Raw genomic sequence first — 26321 nt, forward strand, 5'->3', positions numbered from 1 at the left:
GCCTATGGTCCTGGGTTCGAATCCCTGTAAGGGCATTTATTTGTGTGATGAACACAGATATTTTTTACTGAGTCTTGTATCTTCTATGTATTTATGTATTAGTATATTATATATATCGTTGTCTGTTCCCATATCACAAGCCTTCTTGAGCTTACTGTGGGACTTACTCAATCTGTGTAAGAATGTCCTATAGTATTTACTAAAAACAGTAAAGGAAAAGAGAAGTTTAATGAGCGTTATTGAAAATAGAAAAGGAAAAATGATCGGCCACCTGCTACGACAAGACCCCCTAACAACCATTTTCGGTCGCCGTTACGACACGGTGTAGACACATCTTGCGTCGACACCGTCTTTTCCAGTCACAAAACGGTCGCAGTGTGGTCGCCGTTACGTCGTCGTTACCAAAATGGGGAAGGCTCGACACAGACACATTTCAGTCACAAAGTGTCGTCGCCGTGTGCACACATTGTTACCAGTTTGCGACTAGTTATCCCAAAATCATTCGTTCGTTTCAAATGGGAACTGTCAGATGGAAATATACTTAAATAAAAATAAACAAGTGACAAATGCCATCGCTAAGAAGGATTTACAAGACGTAAGTATTTATTGTTTGCATTTATATTACATTATGGCTTTAAATACTATGGGAAATTAAACTGCTCGAGTGATTTGATTAACTAGGTGTAATTTTATCAACGCGCCACCTCATTATTTTAGTTTAGCCAGAAATGAAATTATTTACTTCTCAGTGCATGTGTTCATAACTACATTATTTGATGCAATTTTAGTGCTCTGATGAATATACTATACCTAAATAATAAAAATAACGCTTTACATACTACTAAACTTGGTAATTATGATGTAAAAATATGGTTTAAGGCTGAGAAAAATTCCAGTCACAAAGTAGTCGCAATGTTACGACTCTGTGTAGACTCTGTGTAGACACTGTGTAGACATATGTCAAAAGTAGTAACAAAGTTACTGGATTTGCAAAATGGCTCCTTGTACTCATTTGTTTTTAGATCAGTGTTGCCAGATCGTACCTTTTATTTACGTACTTTTTGAATAGCATATGTACTTAAAACGTACCCCGCCCAAAACCGTACTAAAATCGTACTTTTTGGCTAAACCGCACATTTTAGTACGATTTTACGTACTTTTCGTATGAGCGGTTCAAAAATATGCTATAATGGCGTAGAAATAATAGTGACAGACCAAAAAAGTACGATTTACTTGCGTAAAAATTTGTGACTTTTTGTTTTGGTATTTTGCATATTAATACTGTTCCTTTTGCCCTGAGAAAAACAAACTAAACATAGTTAATATTGTCTTCGGTTACCGCGATAGTTACTCATGAAATAAAACTATGAAAACGGATTATATCGCGTATATTGAATTTATAATTCATCCCGACGTTTCGAACTCTTTACAGCGTTCGTGGTCAACGGGTGACTCCGCGGGTGGCGTTGACCACGAACGCTGTAAAGAGTTCGAAACGTCGGGATGAATTATAAATTCAATATACGCGATATAATCCGTTTTCATAGTTTTATTCTAAACATAGTTTTTTGCCCAACGTGACCGCAAGTTATCTTTATTTTCAGATCTAACCAATTGCTACAGAATACAAATGACAAAGAAAAGAAGCAAGAAGGAAATAAAACAAACAAAAATACAAATGATTCCTCGACGCAATCGGGTGATTCTTAAATTGTGTCCAGATTTTTTGTTTTTGTCATAAAAGTTTTTATAAGAGTTTTGAATGATTCACGGCTAGTTTCACTACCTATATAGACCGTGATTACCTTTTGTATTGTTTTTGAGCTCCCGATATTTCGACGCAGTTACATGCATCTTATTCACGGGTGACTGAAGATAGCGGGTGGGTGTCAAAGTTGTATAGACTGCGCTCTGTCTACCCTCATTATATCATATCGGGGATATCGGGAGCTCAAAAACAATACAAAAGGTAATTACGGTCTTTTTTTTTTCATACAAAACATGGTACTATATTGGTGATTCTTGAATTGTGTCCAGAAGTTTTTTTGGCATAAAAGTTTATTTTTCACATATTGTTACATATAAAGTACATACAAAAAGTGAGCGTTCCGTGACATTTCTTGCATTTTCTAAATATGTATTCTTTATCTATGAGGATCTCACTAGAATACCTAATATAATTAAGTCGTTAATTTTTAATTATCCTGTATAATGATCTCAGCAATTCGTTTTAGTAGTTTAAGTTTTAAATAAGTACAGACGTATGGTTGTGATATAATATATAGACTGCGAGCCACGAACCGATTTTAATGACCAATAGCCTCCCGGGCAAAAACTCGTAAAGTGGAAAACCCTGGTTTTTTTCTTGTTATTTTATAATAGTTTAGTATGGTCAACCACTGAACAAATATTAAACTTTAAAATATTTTGAGCCTTGCCAAGATAAGGGTTAAAAAAAGTATGCTTAGAGAATGTTAATAATTAATGTTTATTTATCGGAGCGTTGATAATATTGGAAAGAATACCATTTCGGTATTGCAATCCATAGCAAAAACTTTGCATTTAATGTCGTCTAAATTATATTCTCTCAATTCTTCATTTTCATAAATGAGCGCTGTGGCATATATGTTTATGTTTGATGATTTAAATGGCAACTCAAAAAAATATATTTGTTTTTTATATTCCCGCCGAAGACTTTTATTTTTCCTTCTACACAAGTAGCGTATTGCATTTCTGTTAAATTTTTGTCAGTAGTTAGAAACCACTTGTCCTTATTGTTTTTAAGCTTAGAATAAATTTAAAAGTGGAAAAATTACTGCCTTGGGGAGACTTGAACTCACGGCCTCTGGATGCCTCGGTAGAGCGCTGGAGTATCTATCCAGAGGCCGTGAGTTCAAGTCTCAACCAAGGCAGTAATTTTTCCACTTTTAAATTTATTCTAAGCTTAATAGCATCGATCGCAGACGTTTCTGCTTGTTAAAAATTAATTATTGTTTTTAGATATCGAGTATTTTTTACTAATTCTGTCTGTCTTAAAAACTTTTTCACCAGTTTCCAGTAAAATTTCGTTTTTGAGTAGTCTATTCAATTTCGACAGTTCTTGTATGCGATTCGCTACTTGCGCCAATGGTTGGTCCCCTTTTCGTAGGTTTTTAATACTGTAAAGCATACCTTCAAAAGGATAGGCGCTAAGAGAAGGTAGAGACCCGAACTTCATAACGTCAATCATTGACAACATGGCATTAAATCTTTTATACTGGACGCTCGATGCCCAAAAGGGACGGTAGTTCAGAAGGGACGACAAAGGGACGGTGTGGCATTAAAAAGGACGGAAAATCGTCCTATTTGGGACGATCTGGCAACACTGCTATTAATGGACAGTTTGACAAACCTTCGTTTTCAAGAGGTATTTTATATTGTCATTTGCGGTCACAATGTTTCGAAACATTTCAGTAACCGTTACGACACATTGTGTAGAGATTTGGTCACAAACTGAACGCAAAGTGTACACAATGTGTCGACACCTTGTTACCGAAAAGTGTACACACGGCGACGACACTTAGTTACTGAAACAATTCTGGCCACATTGTGTGCACACGGCGACCACACTAAGTTACCAAAACTGAACACAGTCGCAAAGTGTAGTAACGGTTACGACACCGTTTCGACACATCTGACATTTAGTTACTACTTTGATAATTCTGCGACCGGAATGGTTATATGGGCCACTTCATCAGAAATATTATAGAAAGGAAAATAAATGGAAGGAGAGGTAGGGGAATACCAAGAAAAAGTTATATGAGCAAAGTAAAGGAGCATGCAGGGGCCGTGTCACACTGCGGGGCTTAATTTGAGAGCTGTGAGCTCTTGTCAGTGCAGCGTGATGAACTTGTCTCCACCTTCGTCGATCCGAAGCCAGCCCCTTAGTGTCCGCTTAATAATAATAGCATTATTTTCTTATCCACCAGCACACCAACGCTCACCTGCGCTCCTTCTCACTGAGGATCCACTCCAACCGGACCCTGGCGCAGGGCATGTCCTTCGCACTGCTGGGTACCTTGCTGCTGCAAATCCAGGTGTTGATGGTACGTACAGCTGGAAACTCACTACACCTCACTGAAGTTCCACTCAAACCGGACCCTGGCGCAGGGCATGTCCTTCGCACTGCTAGGTACCTTGCTGCTGCAAATCCAGGTGTTGATGGTACGCACAGCTGGAAACTAACTACACCTTATCATTGAAGTTTCACTCCAACCGGACCCTGGCGCAGGGCATGTCCTTCGCACTGCTGGGTACCTTGCGGCTCCAAATCCAGGTGTTAATAGTAAGTCCTCTAACTCATATAGCCTGATGTTATTTTCCTAAAACTTTATCTAGTTATATGTAGAATAGAATAGAATTTTATTCGTAAACACAAACAAATATTTTAAGAAAACATACAATAAGATTAAAGTGCCACGAAGTGGCCTCATCTCAACATATATAGTTAGCTGCAGAGAAAAGTGACCGCCGCTGCATATCGTCGCTATACTTACTCAACCTCATATCTGCAACAATCATTTGATGGAAATGTAGCTTTTCTTTCATTCGGAATACGGGTGTTTTTGTCATCAAATGAGTGTTGCAGATGCGAGGTTGAGTAAGTATAGCGGCGATATAGAAGTTTGTATGCCAAAGTGTTAAGCGAATAGTATTGCTGACTGTATAACAGTTACTTTTTTGGCGCAGTCGGTAAACTCTGACAAAAATTATAATGCCAAATGGTCAATAAAAATGTATTGTAAGTACTCCAATACTAGTGTATTTTAAATTCGTGTACATACAACATACAAACATTACAGACTTTCACCCTAAACGCATAGGGTGACTGCTATAGTTTATTGACCACTCCATTCATGGCAGAAAGAAACAGGGCAATAGAAGTCTTATTGCTAGTCCAATAACTATGGCAGCTACCCTATACAATACAGGATGGAAAAACATAATGGGTCCTGGAGGGAAGGCAAGGGAAGTCAGCTCATTTTACTTAAAGGAAACATTATTTTATTTTTAAAGAGAAACCAAGCTGCATTCAAAGATTTGTAATTTTGCTTGTCTTAAAATATTCTTGCGTACCAAATATTTGATTTTATGGATATTTTGTACGACAGACGAGTGTAAGACCTAATGTTTCTTGGAGAAATGTTATTATTAACATTAACTGTATCTACTAGTAGAATAAAATAGGGTGTTTATTTTTTGGATTTTTTGGTCGGTTAGATTCCCGGGCGAGACAAGCGAATTTTAAAAATGTTGAATGCCGTTTTGTTTCTTTTTAAAAATAAATGAATGCTTCCTTTAAGTAAAATGAGCTAACTTAAGGTTTTAAGGTCCCTGCAGGGCCCATAATTTTTTTTCACACTGTATAGCAGTATGTACCCTCTCCATTTTGTTGGGTGTAAAACTAGTAGAAATTCCCTGTATATAGCTATCCATATTCCCTATACTGTAATGTAAAGCCTGACCAGGAATATATGATCACGCGCCATGTTGCGGAATTTCACTGGAACTAATTTTTTCATACTATACCGAACTGTCACCTGGTCAGGCTTTAGTAATAGGGTATCCTACTAGTCAAATCAGTTTCTTTTTAAGAACTGTCAAAACGATTTGCTAATATGAAATTTATATGAAACATTACACATTGACGTCACGGTCAACTCACCTGCTTTTTATATTTCTATCCGATTTATTAAATAGAAATTGTGTTTAAAAATAACTGCTATCTATGTATTTCTTACAATTATCTGGTGCTTTATTTCATGGTGTGAATTAATTTATTTTAAATACAGTAGAATACCCTAATAATGTTGTATTGTAACGAAATCGACACTATCTTATGCAGACTCGTAACATATTTCACTGTCAACAGGCGCTGAACAACGGCGGAGCATCACCAAAGGAGCTAGATGGCGTTGTCACCTTCTGCCCCTACTCCATGAATGAGGTAACTGTAAAACTGTCACCTTTTCTAAACTCCATTAGACAGAAGGAAAAAGGCTCTTTGTAGTGCAATTTTTGGCATATCATTCAGTAAATAACATTAAATATTGTAGACTTATATTGACCGGGATGATCATTCGCTTGCCCTTGTCCCATTCACTTGGGGTCGGCGCAGCATGTCTTTTTCTTCCATACATCTCTGTCACCCGTCATCTCATCATTCACTTGCGTTAGTCTCATATCAATATTGACCGGGATATAGACCGTTATTACCTTTTGTAGTGTCTATACTTTGTCACCCACCCGCTATCTTCAGTCACCCGTGAACAAGACGCATGTAACTGCGTCGAAATATTGGGAGATCATAAACAATACAAAAGGTAATCACGGTCTATATCCCGGTCAATATAAGTCTAGTGAAACTAACCGTGAATCATTCAAAACTTATTAAATATTGTAGGTATAACTTGTTCTAAAGGGATCGATCTTTCCATGAATCACAACAACAAAAAAGATATTCTTGAAGTTTGTGAAAGTTATAGCAAACAAAATGCTCGAAAGTTCAGCAACGCTCCCTCAAAGGACTGAATTTCTTCAGTTTTATTGTTTCACATACTAGAAACTTGGATTTTAGGGATCCTATGGTACGGTTAAAAGCATTGCGTTATATTTTATTTTATTTTATTTTATTACAAGGAGATAAAACAGAAGCATACAAGTGAAGAACAATATAGACAGAATATACATAACATTGCATAATATTATGCGTTTTTCGGTCCTGACTTTTTAGAGACTGAGTATAAATAAGTTGACGACCGGTCTGGCCTAGTGGGTAGTGACCCTGCCTGTGAAGCCGATGGTCCTGGGTTCGAATCCCGGTAAGGGCATTTATTTGTGTGATGAGCACAGATATTTGCTCCTGAGTCATGGGTGTTTTCTATGTATTTAAGTATTTATATATTATATATATCGTTGTCTGAGTGCCCATAACACAAGCCTCCTTGGGCTTACCGTGGGACTTAGTCAATCTATGTAAGAATGTCCTATAATATTTATTTATTTATTTATTTATTTATTTATCTAATAGAGCGTAAATTAAGCTAATGCTTCAGATTTCCTTTGCAATGTCTACAGGAAAGGCGCGAACGAGTTAACCATAGTATAAAATGTATATGACCCGTATACAGTAGCTCTCCTGTGACTTATTTTCCCGCCATCTGTTATTGAACACAGCGAAATAGTGCGGTTGTGCGTTAGTTATAATTATAAAGGTGCGGTCGGGGCTCCGCTAAACGGTAATTCCGTTCGCATTTCGTGGTATTTGAAAGTGTTATGCGGTTTGAAAATTATGAACCGACAGAATCCACTTTATGAAGCGTTTACGCTTTATAATGGCGGATCGTACTGTGCAGTGGCGTAGCTTGTACTAATATAGCCGTGGGCGTGGGCGAAAACCACATCTGCGAGGCCCTTTTCAATGGGTTTTCCCAAGGTAATAAAAATTTAGGTCTATTTCTTTTATTAAGTCCACAGAAAAGACGCATAACCTTAACTTCTACTGAGTTATTAAATCATTTTACGGTTTAGACTCACTTGTTTTAGTCACTCGCGCGACATGTTTCGGAGAGCCTAGGTCTCCTTTCTCAAGCACTAATAGTGCGAGCAGCGTTCACGACGACCGTGTGTTGCGTACTGCCGCTGCCGCGCGCCGCGTCGCTCGCTGCGCGCGCGCCGAGAAAACCGGTTGGGGGAGGTCTTGCGCTATCGTTGTAGGCGGGCACAGTGGTGTGTTTGGGTTTGGGTCACCTAACACTTGTAGCGCCACACAGCACGAACTCACTATTCTACTGAGTTAATAATAGATATGTACAGAAGATTCACTCTGTAACAAAACGTGTCTGTTACGATAAAAATTGCCGCTAGATGGCGCAAGCGCGAACAGGCGGTTCCTTAGCGGTGCGCGGCAACTACTATGGCTAGACACCAAAACTGGTGTTGGCCGCATGTACTTGTAGCGACGCGACGAAATCGCGGAGTGAGCCACGCCTGGTCATACTAAACTAAAAGAATGCTGATCCCTAAACAACATAATGTAAACAACTCTTTTACCTTACAGCACTACCTCCAGCTGACGCTCCTGGCGATGTTCCTCTGCGCAGCGCACCAGGTCCTCATCACATCAGTGAAGACCCTCCTCCTACTCCTGGCCACTGGCGCGTATGTCACCTTCACGCTGTTGGACTTCTTCCACCCAGCTGAAGTCGTGTAAGTACCTTACAGGTGTTCCAGGTCTCACTGATGTTCCAGTTATTTACGATCGCGAAGATCCTTACACGTTGCTGGTGTTATTTCACCTAACTGAAGTCATGTAAGTACTTTCCAGAAGTTCCAGGTGAAGAATGCTCCTACGGCTCGAGCGCGTATGTCGCTTTCACGCTAATGGAGTTATTCGAACCAGTGGGGATAAGATGGTCGGCTCTTTATCATTTGTCACCATGGCTGTCACGTTCTAACAAGTATGTAAGTGCGAAAGTGACGCATGGCATGACAGGTGATAAAAATGAGACCATGATAACGCTGCAGGAGAAGTTGTATAAGTTTGACGACCGGTCTGGCCTAGTGGGTATAGTGACCCTGCCTGTGAAGCCGATGGTCCTGGGTTCGAATTCCGGTAAGGGCATTTATTTGTGTGATGAGCACAGATATTTGTTCCTGAGTCATGGGTGTTTTCTATGTATTTAAGTATTTATATACATATATCGTTATCTGAGTACCCATAACATAAGCCTCCTTGGGCTTACAATCTGTGTATCTCAATTTATTTAAAATCAAATCAAGTACCATACAGGTTTTCCAGGTGTTGCAGATCTTCCTGATTTTCCAGCTCTTTATTACTGCGATATTACAGCGAATAATTTTTACATAAAAAAATTTGACTCCATCTGATTTATTTGTATAATTTCATGTAATTTAAGGATGTCGTATCGTAGATTGTAACATCGATTGTGTAGGAGCAGTTTTTGGCGGCGAGTTCGGCGACTCCTAAAACTAGTGCGATAAGAAGAACGCCAGGCGAAAAATCCTGCGTAAAAATCTCAAAAAACGAGGTTTCGTACACGACTGTTTCCTCCTCCAAAACTTAACCAAATGTAACGAAATTTTGATATCTAAATGTTAATGAAATTATCTGTGCCGGACTGTTTTGCTTTTTAGGCTAATTGATGTCAGTTTTGAATACCATGCTTCTCTTTGCGGCCTAGTAAATTAGGCCGTTTTAGCGAATATTTAAAGTGCTCTAGCGCCTTAAAAAACAAAAATAAATAAAAAAACAAAACAGCCCAACACAGATATTAATAATAATAATCTGTGTTGAAAAAATCATTGCTCTAGCTTCAAAAACCACGGAGGAAACAGTACGTTTCATGTATCATGGAGAAATGACCACTCCTGTTGCCTCTTAATCATCGTTTTTGCGATCTCAACACAAAAACTGAAAATTCTATAAAATCAGTACATGTAAAATATTTTTTTGTTTATCTTTCGTAGCTGGCAATGCGTCTCGCTGGACCAGCAGTGGACGAGCGTGGTGGTCGCCATCGGCGCCGCCGTCGCCCTGATGCTGCACGCCCAGCAGACGGAGAGCACCTACCGGCTGGACTTCATCTGGAAACTACAGGCCACTGGTTATTATACATACACCCTCAATACAAACATAAATCTAAGTACCAGGGTTCATAGAAGTTAAATTAATTAACTTTCAAGGCACCATGCTGCAAAAATGTTTCGAAAAAAAATTGTGTTCCATCAGTCGGGACGGTCGACGAAATAATGACATGGCGGCGCGTCGTAGCGCGTTGGCAGCTCTGTTAACTACGTCATGGCGTGGGGCGGAGCGACTACATAGACGCTGGCGACATCTATCGGTCAACGGCGACGTTACCCTCTCAATCAATCAAGATCAGGAAACAATAATAAAAAAATAATGGAATGTAAAATTCTTATATCCCCGCGGCCTGACTGCGGGGATGTAGGATCCTATAGTTGGTCAAACCAAATTGGCAGTAAATAAGAACAAAAAAACTATACTCATCCTTTTCTTTCGGGTACTAGTACTAGTGTAAGATAAAGATAGTATGATTCTCTCTGTCTATGTTTGAAATGAGACAGTCCTTTGACAAACTATACATCCGATATCGGATCGGACAATGTGAAAACGCTCTTAAACTGTCCCAGGGCTACTTGAACTTGAGACAGTCTCCCGAGTCGATATCTTCGAGTTCGCATGAGTTTATTTCTCTCTTTTGTGAAAGAGAAAAATGTCCTGATTGTGTTGGAACGTTTAAGACAACCTTTAACACCATGTTAATGTGTCCGTCACTAAAAAATAACCCATACGGTGCATAACTCCTCGCTTCGGGCAAACTCGGCTCCGTTCTACTCAGCATTGCTCCGAGCAATTAATAGGGTTGGCACAACTTGACGTCCGTTTGCGTGCACGACCACAGATAAGATAATGACTTGAATTTTGACAACCCTAAATAGCCGAAAGGGATAGTGCCATATGATAGAAAAGGATAGCATGATTCGACCCTGAACCGCTGTCAAACTTCGATTTTGTAGGTTTCCTTTCTGAACGGTAGTACCATTATTTATTCTGTGCCCATATCTCCTCACTAACAATGTTAAACATTTCAGATGAGAAGGAGGACATGGAACACCTGGAAGCGTACAACCGCAAGTTGCTCGCGAACATTCTGCCGGAGCACGTAGCGCAACACTTCCTCTGCAGCGACAAGAACATCGATGTGAGTAGCTTAGGCTAGGTTTTGCCATACGTCCCCTTTCACCGGGACATGTCCCCGTTTGAAGCTTGGTGTCCGGTGTCCCCGCTAAGCAAATTATTTACTGTATTTAATCAAAATAATTACACGTTACGGGTCAATAGCACAGAAATACAATGTCAAAATCAAAAATTATACGATTAATAATAAATACCTAAAAACTAAGAAATTAATAAGCAATTAATTCTTAAACATAAAAATAATCTGTATACAATTTCAATTATTAATATTATATAATATAATTGTACCTGGCTCAAAGGTCCCCATTATTCCCGCTGCGTTTCCCCGCTGAACTGCAATGGATACCTGCTGAACCAGATACGAGCCAGAGCGAGGATCGCAGCCCCTCTCTCGCAAACGACGCCCTAATTCCCTGAAGATGGAGCGAGCCTCTGAACCCCAAAGCCCCGCTGTCTCAATAGCCACCGGCACATAGTCATAGTTAGTTAGTTAGTTAGTTTTGCTGGGCATTTCCCGCAAATCGACATCCAATGTGCCTATTTTGATATTGCATAGTCATAAGCGGATTCCAACGCGGAGTACTTTGAGTGCTTTGTCCACGTCCATGCCCAGAATTGCTCAACGTCTGCCAATACGGGACGTTTGCAGCTTGGTGTCCCGGTGATACTCACCGGAGCAATATTTGGTCCCGGTCGACGTTCCTACACTTGTGGCAACCCTAACTTACGCATACAGAATTGAGCAGGACCAATCCTACTCACACAAAATGTTAATAGATCTTTGACCATCATTTAATTGAAACAATCACGCCTTTATTCTGTTTTTTAAGTTTTTTGGTGACGACAAATTTAATTATCTACAATCATGGTCACCTGTAAAATCACATATATTCTACATGAAACTTTATTAAGAATATGATTTGTCCACAATATTATCGCGGGTTCGCGTCTAAAAAAATGTTGAGAAACACTGCGTAATATACAGGACCGGATTTAGGGGAGGGCAACCGGGCCTCTGTAAAAGAAGGGCCCCCACAATAGAGATTTCGGAAAAATAATTTGGGGCCTCGGGGCTTGCCCCGACGCCCCCACACCTCTAAATCCTGCCTAGTAATAAGAGTAAACTCATCTCACATTTTTGCCCACAGGAGCTATACCACGAGCAGTGCGAATCCGTCTGCGTCATGTTCGCTTCCATCCCCAACTTCTCCGAGTTCTACGTCGAACTGGAGGGTAACAACGAGGGTGTGGAGTGTCTCCGTCTCCTCAACGAGATCATCGCCGACTTCGACGAGATACTCGCTGAGGACCAGTTCAAGTATATCGAGAAGATTAAGAGCACTGGTGCTACGTATATGGCGGCGTCAGGTCAGTTTACACTGTTCCTCATATTTTTGGTTATACCTTTATATCGTACAGTAGGCCGAGCACATGATTGACGCGACAGTATCTCGCCGCGAGAAAGACTACCCGTCTTTTGCTAACTGTATGAATTAAAGGGGGGCGGCTAGTCTATGTCGCGGCGAGATACTCTCGCGCCAATCATGTGCTAGCCCGGCAGGCTTCAAATAAATGAGGGTAGTCTCATGCCGGCTGAAATGCGAGCTCATCAGCTTACGGGTCATACATAGAATTTAAAACAAAAACAGTTCCTCCTTTGGACCATAGTTAACAGTTTATGAGAATGAATATGTATAGAAAAGCCCCTTACGGCCACTTGTTAACCGGGTAAACCTGGAGTTACCGTGGTTACCAGTACGGGTTAACGGTTTAACCGGTTAACCCCGGGTTAGTGGCATGGTACAAGTGGCGCTTAGCGTCTTTTCCTTTAAAGTGTCTAAATTGTAAAGTTTTTAAAAAAAATCTGTAAACTTTTCTAACATATTGTCAACTGAGCCGCCTTCAGATATTTGCGAGCACCCAGTTCGCTCTGATATACCTTATGGCTGTCCATGGAATGGAAATGGATCGATTTTACATCGTTTTCTGGCGTTGTTAGTATCCTTATCCTTATCCAGTTTTTGTCACTATTTACCCAACTTTGTTCACGGTCGCATTTTTATCACTTGTCACCATGCCTGTCACTTTCTAACAAGTATGTAAGTGCGAAAATGACAGGCATAGTGACAGGTGATAAAAATGGAACCATGCTGCTACCACAGGCCTAACAGCGTCCACCCGAGATCTCCGCGGCTGCCGCCACGTCACAGCAATGGCGGACTACGCTCTCCGCCTGCGCGAGCAACTCCAATACGTCAACGAGCACAGCTTCAACAGCTTCCGCATCCGGATTGGTGAGAGACTTCATAGTCCACATCTCCAAGCTAAAAAAAACACTAGTCCACGTTAAACACGAAGAATTTACTTTGAACATATTTAGATCACTACGGTTTCACTCGCTATTATTTTTAGTCGCTTTTGGCTGAGGAAGGACTCCCGAAGAGTCCGAAACATGTCGCCAAAAGCGACTAAAAATAATAGTGTGTAGTGACCTAAATATTTTGAAATATGGCTCACGATAGTTTAATTTCGATTAATTAACTTTGACCTTGAATTTATTTATTTAAAAAAAGGCCCGGTGCGAGTCGGACTCGCGCACGAAGAGGTCCGTACCATTACGCAAAAAACGCTCTGCCGTACGCGCTCAGGGCAGGCTCAAGGCTATAACCGCGAAAATCTAAGTTCGCAAATTGCGGGCATCTTTCTCTGTTACTCTAATTACGCCTTCATTGGAGTAAAAGAGAAAAAAGTCCACGCAATTTGCGAATTTCCTCTGGACGTCCGCCTTTCAGGCGGTACACTACCTAAACTAGTCATAAATTCCGTTATATCATAACGTAAATAACACAACAACTATAAGGGTATTGAAACAAATTCAATATTATCAACTAGACAAACTAATGACCGATGACGTATTAAGGAAAAACCTCAACGAATATTCTCCGACGAAATCGAAAAGAATTTAGAGAATAGTCGAATCAAGTCTGTAAATCTACTAGGGAAGAAGCAACGACAAGTCATAAGAGGTTTAAACGAAAATAAATTGTATGGATGTGTAAGAAGGTATAAATGTACAAACCATGTATAGTCCGACAACTCTAAGTTGGCACCGACTTAGAACTCTTGGCAGACAATGATGTATAGCCACAACATACTTCACATAAAACTTGGCGGGCGACTTAGCGTGGCTGGACTTTAAAGCTTCTTATACAGCTTGTGTACTAACTGCAATGCTCTTAAGACGAAAGGGGACTATGTCACGTGCTTCTTCATACAAACGTAGTTCCTATTTTCCTTTGGATAGACAATATTTGTACGTAATTTGATGTAAGTATATTTATTAACCTCAGTTATCCCCTCACGCGGCAAGATACCTCGAATGGGACGCTTACTGACAACCGCGCATGCGGCGGCCGCCTTCGTTTGATTTTATTGGATTTTTATATTATTATAAGAGTTAGGACGTTATCCGCTCCTAAATAATCAAAAAATTTGAAAAAGTCGAAGGGGCATAGCTATGGTTAATTCTTTTCAAAAGTTTAAATGCTTGGAATATGAAATTTTACACTCGTGTTGTACGGATTCAAAATTTAATTTTGCAATAATTGTATAACAACTTGCGCAACTTTTGTTGTTACTGAGGTAACTGCTAACTTTTACATTTGCAAGTATTCTGGTGGCCTTTTTTGTAGTTTTTTTTTTTTAGCATTATTGTGCTAAAAAAAAGTGTTATAAATTCATATTTAAACAGGTCCGTATTATTTACTGAGGAGCTTTATAGACCAAACGGCATTCCGCGTAATTCATAATGACCTACCTTAGTTCTGAAAGCCGTTTGCGAATTGTTCAAAGCTTGCCAGGCGAATCCCATCGTCATAACTAACATTATTTAGTATTCGATTGTCTTCTCTAATAAAACTATGGAAACAAATTTATATCGCGTATAATGAAACTAAAAAAACTAGCCTTTGACTCATGCATTCTACCCTGTCTCACGTATGGTAGTCAAACATGGTCACTCACAGGAGATATCATCAAACGAATTCAAGTATGTCAACGGTCAATGGAGAGAAGTGTCCTTAACATTAAGTTATCAAACAGAGTTAGAAACACAGAGATTAGAAGAAGAACAAAATTTATAGATGCGGCGATACATATACTGAAACAAAAATACAATTGGGCAGGGCACATAGCGAGGATGAAAAATAACAGATGGACAAAAACAGCAACAAATTGGAATCCAAAGATTGGTAAGAGAAAAAAAGGCAAACCAAAAACAAGATGGGAAAAAGACCTAATAGAAACAATAGGAAAAAACTGGAAAGAAATGGCAACAGACAGACAAAAATGGAAAAAAATGTTGGACAAATACTTAAATATAATAGAAAAAGGCGATTCGGAAGAGGCCTAGGTCAAAAAGACCTTACGAATATGCATATGGAAGAAACATACAATAAATATTAATAATTGTTACATAAAGTGTCAACAGTTCGTATAATAAAGGCTTTAATAATAATAATAATAAAAATCTCACGGAAGTGTGGAGGTCGAGGCTTCCTTAACGCCAAAGATCTCCACAACCGCGAGGTGTGCAATCTCAGGAATTATTTCCTTAACAACGAGTGTGGGATGCATCGTGATGTGGTGGCAGTGGACAGGCACTTCACGCCGCTCTCCTTGGCAAACGAGAACTGGCACAAACCTGTGGTACAAAGTGCTGCGGGCCGCAGGGCGGTATGGGAGAGTAAGGTGCTACACGGGCGGTTCTACAAGGCCCTCACGGGACCCGATGTAGACCTGCTCGCGTCGGTGAACTGGTTACGATTCGGGGACCTCTTCGGAGAAACCGAGGGTTTTGCCTGTGCAATTGCGGACGAAGTTATGATGACGAACAACTATCGGAAATATATCCTGAAGGACGGTACGGTCGACATTTGTCGGGCATGCCGCCGTCCCGGAGAGTCACTCAGGCATATCATTTCCGGTTGTTCTCATCTTGCTAACGGCGAGTACTTGCACAGACATAATCTCGTAGCCAGGATTATTCACCAGCAGCTTGCTCTTCTATACGGCCTTGTGGACTGCGAAGTACCGTACTACAAGTATTTACCTGTGCCAGTTCTCGAGAATGGTCGTGCCACGCTCTATTGGGATCGATCTATCATCACTGACAGGACTATTGTAGCCAATAAGCCTGACATTGTGATAATAGATCGATCGCAGCGCCGGGCCGTGCTCGTCGACATCACCATCCCCCATGATGAGAATCTCGTGAAAGCCGAGAAGGACAAGTCCAGTAAGTACCTAGACTTGGCTCACGAGATAACCGCCATGTGGGATGTTGATTCGACGATCATTGTCCCGATAGTCGTTTCAGCGAACGGTCTCATAGCGAAGAGTCTCGACCAACACCTTGAGAGACTCTCGCTAGGTGGTTGGATCAAGGGTCAGATGCAGAAGGCGGTGATCTTGGACACGGCGCGGATAGTCCGCCGGTTCCTCTCTCTGCGGCCCTGACCACCGGCAGCTTGGGCCCTGCCCCGCTGCTGGCGGCACCCTAGGTTAGGTTTTTTATAATTTGTTTATATGTATTTTGTATTGTTTTGTAAGTGTTTTTATATTTTACTTTTATATGCATATTATAAAAAACCTAACATAAGAAAAAGAATAAATAAAGATAATAATAATAATGAACGCGTTGGGTGGATGACATTCGGAAGACTGCGGGTCACTTCTGGATGAGATTAGCTCAGGACTGGAATAAGTGGCGTACTCGAAGAAAGGCCTATGCTCAGCAGTGGGCGATAAAAGGCTGATATGATGATGATGATGATGATGATAATGAATTCAAAATACATCCCAACGTTTTGAATCCTTTACAGCGTTCGTGGTTTACGGAGGAAAAAATATTTACCGAGCTGTCAAAATTACAATGTGCAAAACTACATGCAAAAATTATGAAATAAAAACTATAAGTACATTTTAATGCAAACTAGCGTCATAAGGCTAATTATACTATAATTTTTTTAAATTATAAATTGTATAACCTCAAAAGTAGTGGTAACTTTTTTCCTCCTAAATTAAATCTGAGCAAATATGCACTGAATCAGTGTCGTTTACATAATTATTACCGTACCGCAATATTAAATATCATAGGAGCCCTAGCATTTCGGAAGAAAAAGTTGATTATCATTACTTACCAAAATTTTGAATCTTAAAAAAACGGGTTATTAAATGTCCACACCATGGTCTCACTGTCTTGCTTGTTTATTTGTTGAGTAACTATCGCGGTAACCGAAGACAATATTAAGGTCTTGTGTTCAGGGATCAACATCGGACCGGTGGTGGCGGGGGTGATCGGAGCCCGGAAGCCTCAATACGACATCTGGGGGAACGCCGTCAACGTGGCTTCGCGTATGGACTCCACTGGGCTTTTGGACCACATCCAGGTTGGCATTGGGATGGGTAATACGGAGAAAAAGGGTGGATCCTTTGTGTTAATTATGCTCAAAGCTAAATCTATACAATCGAAGTTACGGTTTCATTTTAAAACGATATTCAGAAATGAAATTTAACATGAACATTCGAGTAACATAATTATATCTACGAGTATATCTGAACCCGTTTCTCAAATGCTTGTGGCTTGTAATACAAGTGGAAGTTTCTTTCTAACAAATGCTGTCAAAAAGTGACATCTGGGCCCCGTTTATCAAAAGCTTGTAGCTTGTAATACAAGTGGAAGTCCCTTTTTGACAGCTTTTGTTAGAAAGAGACTTCCACTTGTATTACAAGCTACAAGCTTTCGATAAACGGGCCCCTGCTTGTATTACAAGTTACAAGCTTTTGAGAAACGTGCCCATGGTACTCGTTTTCGTTGAAATTGTTATAAATAAATTAGATAGAATTTTTAGCAAACAAAACCTAGCACCAAACATATAGTTGGTCAAACCAATTTGTCAGTCAGTAACAGCCAGGAAAATTATACTCATCCCTTTCTTTTGGGTGTTAGTACTAGTATAAGACAAAGATAGTATGATTCTCTCTATGTTTGAAATTTGACAGTCCTTTGACAAACTATAGTTATTTATATGTTATTTTAATGTTCATGTATTTATAGTAAATGCCGTTTTAAAATGGGAGCGGATCTTTGATTGTATGGGAGCGGGTTTTTGGCGGATTCATGTCTTATGGTGCTCCCACATTGGCTTTTATAAAATGTATATAACATTGTGTGATAGGGACAACATGATAGTATTAGTAGTGTTTTATTATGTTGTCCCTCTAACACAATTATATGACACACAAAACTTATAAACAGCAAGAATTAGAAACACTGTGAATAGGTAATTTCATGGTTTAACCCAGTTTTACGTTGCATCGCGACATTAAATATTTTAGATTTAAAGCTGTGCGGTTGTGGTACCACAATAAACTAGGCTAAAATTTCACATTTGTTCCTTGTCGTTTAATTCAGTATACGGAGCCGAAATCACTTAAAAACAGGCTTAACAACAAACTTCAACAAAGTTACATTAGCTCGGAGGGATGTTTAGTAACTAATAAAATTGTTCTCAACTTGATTTATGTACAGTCGCCATCAGATACATCGGAGCGGCCAAGGTGTTCACAACATCTGAACACGCACTCTAACGCCTTGACAATAGAGGCTTGTTCAGATATTTGTGAGCGCCTCGGCCGCTCCGATATATCTGATGGCGACTGTACAGGCATAGTTCTGTTCTTAAGCGATAAGACTCCGTATATGACTGTTAATGTGTGCTTCATGCGAATTGTTTGGCCGGCTTCAAATGCATGCGATGGCCGATCTGATTATTTATTTTACAATGAAAAATAAGCGCTACTGAAATTACCACATTCTTGACTGTTTTGCTAATTGGATATTGAACAGATTTTCAAAACTTCATTTACATTACAAAATCTATCTACGAATTTTGTAAAGTCAGATGAGGTAAGAACGCCTTAGAACACGCTGGCCCAATGTTACAAGGTTCTATGTTTCCCTTTTATCGAACTGAAATTTGAACTTTATCATAGTGACATTAAGTTGAATTTCAACTATCTTGAAAATGTTACATAAAACCCATTGAATTTGGCACTGACATATTCGCTAGCGACTTCGTAAACTAAATGCATCTCCCTTGTACTGATATTGGTGCAAACGAGATGCACTGCGTTTGAGTTGACGCAGTCGCTAACATTTAAGGTCGCGTAAAACTTATGGTAAGGGCATATAGGTTCATTCACGAAAACTGACACAAAAATTTACATGAGAATTTTGACAGTTCAATGCAATTCTCGCGTCAGTTCTTTTAAATGTATGTATGTACCTATCTCATCTCTTCTTCTTGCCTAAATAAAACTATGCTACAATATGTAGTGCATAATTATTTTCCATCGTATTTTCACGGAAACGTACGAACGTGTCTTGCTATTTCAGTCAGTCTACGAAAAGTACTGAGGTTGACTGAAGTAGCATGACAAATCGAACGTTTCCGAGAAAATACGATGGAAAACAATTATGCACTATATCTGTAGTCTTACCCCACGCGATCTTAGTCAATGAAGCAAGAATTTGGTATTTCAAAAAGCGCTTCCACAAAACTTCGCAAAACGACGCTTCAAGGGAGACTTGACTATTTCCCCTTCTGAAGCCAAGATCCCACAGGTGACGGAGGAGGTGTACGATATCCTGGCCTCGCGGGGGTACAGGCTGCGCTGCAGGGGCACGGTCGATGTCAAGGGCAAGGGCAACATGGTGACGTACTTCCTCGAGGGCGTCGGCGAGACCATCCCGAATGGCATCTCGGATATTTACAATGTGAGTATTGTTTAGTTTTTGTATTAAAATCTTTAACTAGATATGTAAGTTACAATATACTAGAAAAGTCTTCGTCTATGCCTCAGAACAGCACTTGTTCCATAGACATAGTATATACAAGTAGTTATAGATGCGCCACCGAGCGACCGGGGGTAAGAGAAAGAATACTCATATAAAATTTGGGCAGCATAGGATTTTTTCTCTTTCACTCTTATAAATTTCGGTATTTCGCCATCGCCTCCTACCTATGATGCTACCCGGTCGGTGATAAGAACAAAGCATGGCACTTCTTTCTCTTTCCTCTTATAGGAATCGCAATAAGACTATCTTTCTCTATCAAAGAGTGTCAGGCCCTTGACTTGTTCAGACCCGGATAAATATGGCGACATTTGGCGCTAAAACGATACTGCGATTAATAGCTACCAACCTAACAAAATCAAAATTAATACAGTTTTCTAACTAAGTGCTGCGTTGCTGCCAACTTACAAAATCTATTTTTTAAGTCATCGCCGTCTATGTGAACGTCAATTAAAAACAAAGTTCACCATAGACAATGTTTTTAAATTTTGACGTATCCCGCGCTTATAAATAAAGTTTTTAAAATTAATGCATTTTATTTATAAGTCAGTAGTCGTATAAGAAAGAGGATTATTGTATATGTAGGTCAAAAAATGCTAGTGGCGTATTTGTAACCCAAGCCACTTGCCTTTTTTGACCCATCTTATACTGCGGTTGCATTAAATACTATTGTCTGATTTGTCTAAAAGTGTCCGAATGCAATTTTGAATTATTGGATATCCGGTAAATTGGAAGAATTCAAATTTGACGTCTAATGTTGCTAGATGAAATAATAATTATAATCTTAAACGCAGAGCGTCATACGTAGATACCGACTCGGCTAGGATGCCATTGAAATGCCGTCAAGATGGGGCTAAACCCACGGAAAACCGTCTATATAGGTGGTTAGTCTGTGGGCTAAACCATTACCATTATTTGTCTCTGATTTCTCCATGGAAAAGTGTACCCTCCAGAAAGTAAAACGAACGGCTTCACAACTTTTCTTATTTTCTAATGGCGAAGTTCAACATTTCAGTTTAGTACTAATATACCGTAGAACGTTAGTGATTGCGATGACTTCTGCGCGCTGTACAGTTGAGTCACCCGCGGTACATTCACATGTCGTGGTGTCTTTTTTTATCTAGGTTTATATGTTGCAGTCTAATTGTAAGATTCGGCATTTTACAAACGGCGTCGTCATTTTACAAACTTGAAACGTTATGCAAATTGCCAAACGCAGCAGATTGTTAGTGCACTCAATAGGGTATTTGACTGAATTTAAAATAAATTATTTCACACCATGTATGAAATAAAGCACCAGATAATTATTAGAAAAACATAGATAGCACTTATTTAGGTGAGTTGACCGTGACGTCATTGTGTAATGTTTCATATAAATTCCATATTACTAAATCGTTCTAAAAGAGAAACTGATTTGACTTTTTATGCCTCACCACCGTCCTCACGGCCACCAAAATCTCAAGGTCACCCAAAACCTGAACAGCGCTAGTAATGTCATTCATAACTTATTCATAAGATAGTTTACAAAATGCCGACTTTTTACAATTTGCCTTCGGCAATTTTCATAACGTTTTACGTTTGTAAAATGACGGTGCCGTGTGTAAATGGCGTACTTACAATTTGCGTGCGACATATAAGTAGTCAGACTTATGTTATTCTAGTTTTGTTGGCATTAGCTAAGTTGTTTACCTATACAAATAGTTAGATCCCCGTGCTGATTTTAACTTATAAGCTAACCTCCGTCTAAGCTAACCCTGCACCAATTTTCCAGCAATAAAGTGTGGAAGCACCAGGCAATCTGTGTGGCAATTCTCATTAGGTTCGCAAAATAAGTACTTGTTTATTGTCGATGTTAGGGTCCTACAGTGACGTATAAATGAAATCGCGGACTGTATAAAAATAGGCTGGTTTATTCCGCCTTAATTACAACTAGAAACCCCGTCCAAACAATTGTAAAAACTAATTCGGTACTCGTCCGTTGCCGGTGAGGTAGGTAGGTGTGCGCGTGCTGCCCGCCTCCGCGCGTCTCCTCCCGTGCGTATGTCCAATACTTAACAGTCGATATAATAGATTTTTTTTAATTAAAATGTTGGTGGTAAACAAGCACACCGCCCATCCGATGTTAAGCGATTACCGTAGCCAATGCAGACCTGTGACGTCAGTAACAGTGATGTCGACAATTGTTGGACCTGTCACCGTGGTGAAATAGGGGCCAGTTATTTAACGTTTATTTTCGTAGCATTTTATCCCTTTGCCGCTGGCTTAGTCGGATGGAAGTCTTAAGAAAATTAATTAACCGTCAAAGACTATTTGACCTTATTAAAATTGCTATCTTATTAATTTATTTTAAAGTAGGTTTAGTTTTAATTAGTATTAGACAAGTTGGTGCAAAGTTAGCTTATGCCGGCTACACACGTAACACAGAATAAATAATAGTATTATACTACCGTACAGAAAGAAAACTGTCTACAAAACCGAAGTTTGACAGCGGTCCAGGGTCGAATCATGCTATCCCTTTCTAATATACGGCACTATCCCTTTCGGCTATTTAGGGTTGTCAAAATTCAAGTCATTATCCTATCTGTGGTCGTTGCACGCAAAGGGACGTCAAGTTGTGCCGAGCAATTTGGGAGCAATACTGAGCTGAACGGATCCGAGTTTGCCCGAAGCGAGATTCGCACCCCTGAGCCCCTGACACAAGAAAAAAATAATTAGCGAAATTTGCAGATTTTTCTTGGTCTAACTATGGAATATATGATCATATATTACTGGTCAGGCTTTATTTTGTTAAGTTTTTTCATATTAACCTCTATAGTGTCACTGTCATCTGTATTTTTATTTCATTTGGCAGAAGGTCTGCCGTTCTGACATTGACATATTTCTAGTTTGAATTGTCCATGATAGAATACGGCAATTAGATTTTCTATCAATATAAAATTAATTGTAAATAAATTCAAACACTGTTGTGTTTCCAAAAAAATGTTTATGGTCTTTACAATTTGACCATAATATCTATGTTTTATCAAAATCCTTTATTACGTATGCGCTAATAAAAAGCTGAAGAAATAGTAACTAATATGGATCAAAAGCGTCCAGCGCCGTCTCACCTTAAGTCCAAGTATGGCAGATGGAATTCCACGCAGGCTAAAATTGCTAAGTCAGAAATTGAGCAAACCAGCGAAGATAATTCAAGCTGTAAAGGTGACTATGAGGCGTCTAGTCCTGAGACGACGCTATTACAAGTATTACATAAAATTACCGAAAAATTTGAGCTCGTGAACAAATTTCAATTGCCGAAACTTACTAGCACGTTACTTGAGTTGAAAACTACGAACGAACGCATTGAGAAGCAGAATGAGGAGATTCTTAAACAAATAGCGAAATTACAGAGCATTAAGGATACAACAGAAAAAGAAATTATTAAAGATCATGATACTTTGCAGAAAAGTTTAAAGAATACGCCGAATAAGAGTAAAGTGAGATACGAGTATGAAGTACCTTTATCCGCGCCGGAAAAAGTAAAACATTATAGGCGCAAGAGGAGACCGCTTGTGTTTACGAAATTTTTTGTGATTTTTAATAACCAAATAAATAAGTCGAGACAGTGTCGGAGAAATCGGAAATACTGACCGAAATGATGTACCTATTAAATCGTGGGCTACCTGTAAACAAACGTTTTTCATTTAGTACAGTCACCATTAGATATATCGGAGCGCCCGAGGTGTTCACAATATCTGAACACGCACTCTAACGCCTTGAGAATAGAGGCGTGTTCAGATATTTGTGATTGCCTTGACCGCTCAGATATATCTGATGGCGACTGTACACACACCACACACTCGAGTGGTGATAAATTAAAACACGACCGAAGGGAGTGTTTTAAATCGACACGAGTTACACACGTACAACGTTTTACAGTACATATGGCCCTTTAAATTTTCGGCATATGCACGAAAAGTGTTATTTTACGCACTAGTGCGAGAAAGTAGCACCATATGTACTGTAAATAACTATTAATACTTTTGTAATAAGGCGAATAATTAATAAACATATCCTTGATGTCGACTGTAAATTTGTTTTATCACAAAATAGGCTTCACCTTTACGATAATTGGGGCATTTTCTATGAAAAGGGACCTTATTGTCGATGGCGCTTACGCCGCAGGGCGTCGCGCGGCAATGTATTTATATCGGAGCATCGTTAATAATGGCGTAAGCGCCATCGACAATAAGGTCCCTTTTTGTAGAAAATACCACAATTTATTCCACAGAATCCAACCCCGTCGACATCTCACGAGTGCTCAGATGCGCGACCAGCACCAGCTGACCACCGACCCCTAGAGACCCTCTCCGAGGACCACGGCGAGGACGTCTCACCGCGGGCCTCCATACCAACTGGTACATATTGACATTTGTGCCATTCTCAATCAAAAGGGTACTTATTGTCGGTTGTCAAAAAGGCGCTATTTCCATATAACTTCAATTTTAAATCAGCCTTATTGACAAGCGACAATGGTACTTTTTGGAAAATGTCACATTTATTGACTTAGAAATGAAGTCCAAAATTTGCCATACCAACTGCTGCAGCCGGCGGCCCGAGTACGATTTTCTTTAGTGTTGAATAAATACGGTAAAATAATCTAGAATATTGGATACTAGCGACCCGCCCCGGCTTTGCACGGGTGCAATGCTGATGTTATACATATAAACCTTCCTCTTGAATCACAATCTATAAAAAAAAAACACATCAAAATCCGTTGCGTAGTTTTAAAGATCTAAGCATACATAGGGACAGCCACAGACAGGCAGCAGGGAGAGACTTTGTATACTATGTAGTGAAATCTGTATATTTTCCTCGCAATTGAAGTGAAAAACAAAGTACAATACATAAATGCCCCATTTTTTTCTCGACCTACGCGATAAATTGCCTCGGATGAAATCGGTTGTAGTATAATCTACTATTTAAAATTACCTCCGACGTTCTGAGAACGGCATTGCCCCCGTGGTCTCGAAGAAGACTCATTGTTCGGAAAACATATAAAAATTTCATATCAAAGGAAAAAAATTGAAAATAGTTAAGGTACGCTTCCATATTTTCCTTTTGATATACTTATAGAATTTGGAGTATCGCTCGCAGATGTGTGCTTGTTAAAAAATTGGTTTAACATATATGTATAAAAACTCAAAAATGCGCGTTTTCCCAGAAATAAGACCTGGCTAGATCGATTTTTCGCCCCCGAAAACCCCCATATATGTAGCAAATTTGATCAAAATCGTTAGCGCCGTTTCCGAGATCCCCGAAATATTATAAATATACAAGAAAAGGTAAAAGAGAGAGAGATGTCGTTTAAAGGTATAAGATATTGTGTAAAAATCGTGAAAGTTTAAATCTATAATGTTTGTTACAGACAGCCAGAACGACTCAGCAACCACACAGAGCCCGCGTCTAGCTGTGTCGCGTGAGTCGATCGCCTGCGCGGTGCGCGCGCGCGTGCGCAAGAGACTGGAGCGACCCGCGTCATTGGCTGAATGCCCCACGCTGCCCGTCCTGCTCTCCGTGCTGCAGGCCAGGTGAGACAGGAAATCGGATAACACTCGGATCATTGCATATATGCACACCGCCATTACCGCGACCCTTGTCTACTCAAGAGTACACTCTGAGTATTTATATTCTCAGTGAACTTTGGACAGATTTTGAGCTACTGCTGTCCGATTAACTGTGCGGAGACTTTACAGAGACAAAGTGTGGCACTCTAAAGTATAAAAGTCGCATTTTCAAAGGTCTTTCCACACTCTTTCGCTTCACTAGTCTGGCCTTTATCTGACTCTAACATCATCAGCCTCAAATACTAAACCCTCTTGAATAGTCTCAATCATTAATGGAGCACTATTAGAATGATGGAACTGGACATCGTTCTTTTCATAGAAGCAAGTTTTACAATAGTATATTTATTTATACGTTATATTTCCCTCAGGGCGCAATCAACTGACTTCCGCGTCCCAACATCGCACAGCAGCGGCGACATCGAAGCTCTGATCAAGCCGCGGCGCTCCGCCAGCTTCGCCGACTTCGTCCGCCGCAAGCCGCGGGTAAACATCATCGAGAACCCTATGGTCGTCAGCCCGCTGCCCAACGACACCCCCAGCCCGGATAGCCCAGCGACGGCTGATAATGTCATCCTCACTGTCGCACAGACGCATTAAAGATACTTGACCAGAGTTTTCGTCAACATCATCATGAGCCCGCTGCTCAGCGACGCGACGGCTGATAATGTCATCCTCACTGTCGCACAAACGCATTAAAGATAATTGACCAGAGTTTTCGTCAACATCATCGAAAACATCATCATGAGCCCGCTGCTCAGCGACGCGATGGCTGATAATGTCATCCTCACTGTCGCACAAACGCATTAAAGATACTTGACCAGAGTTTTCGTCAACATCATCGAAAACATCATGAGCCCGCTGCTCAGCAACGCGACGGCTGATAATGTCATCTTCACAGTCGCACACACATTAAGCTCAATTAGACGGATCAAAAACTCACATGCGACTTTCATGTGGTATTTAGTCGACCGACTGAATTCGTTAGCAATGTGAACAATGCATGAAGTTCTTGAAC

General features: G+C 40.0%; 1 protein-coding gene across 3 annotated transcripts in view; it reads left to right on the top strand.

Annotated features, from left to right (window-relative positions):
* Positions 1–25903, top strand: part of LOC134754539 (adenylate cyclase type 6) — a 364633-nt gene extending 338730 nt beyond the window's left edge. For all 3 annotated transcript variants that reach the window (XM_063690838.1, XM_063690837.1, XM_063690839.1), the window contains exons 20-31: positions 3969–4085; positions 5912–5986; positions 8099–8247; positions 9529–9665; positions 10678–10787; positions 11932–12151; positions 12946–13077; positions 17108–17232; positions 19470–19622; positions 23971–24097; positions 25108–25270; positions 25675–25903. In XM_063690838.1, the coding sequence (XP_063546908.1) occupies positions 3969–4085; positions 5912–5986; positions 8099–8247; positions 9529–9665; positions 10678–10787; positions 11932–12151; positions 12946–13077; positions 17108–17232; positions 19470–19622; positions 23971–24097; positions 25108–25270; positions 25675–25903 (1737 nt within the window). The remainder of the gene's footprint in view (positions 1–3968; positions 4086–5911; positions 5987–8098; positions 8248–9528; positions 9666–10677; positions 10788–11931; positions 12152–12945; positions 13078–17107; positions 17233–19469; positions 19623–23970; positions 24098–25107; positions 25271–25674) is intronic.
* The last annotated feature ends 418 nt before the right edge of the window (positions 25904–26321 follow it).

Source organism: Cydia strobilella, chromosome Z, assembly GCF_947568885.1.
Source record: "Cydia strobilella chromosome Z, ilCydStro3.1, whole genome shotgun sequence".
NCBI classification, from domain to species: domain Eukaryota; kingdom Metazoa; phylum Arthropoda; class Insecta; order Lepidoptera; family Tortricidae; genus Cydia; species Cydia strobilella.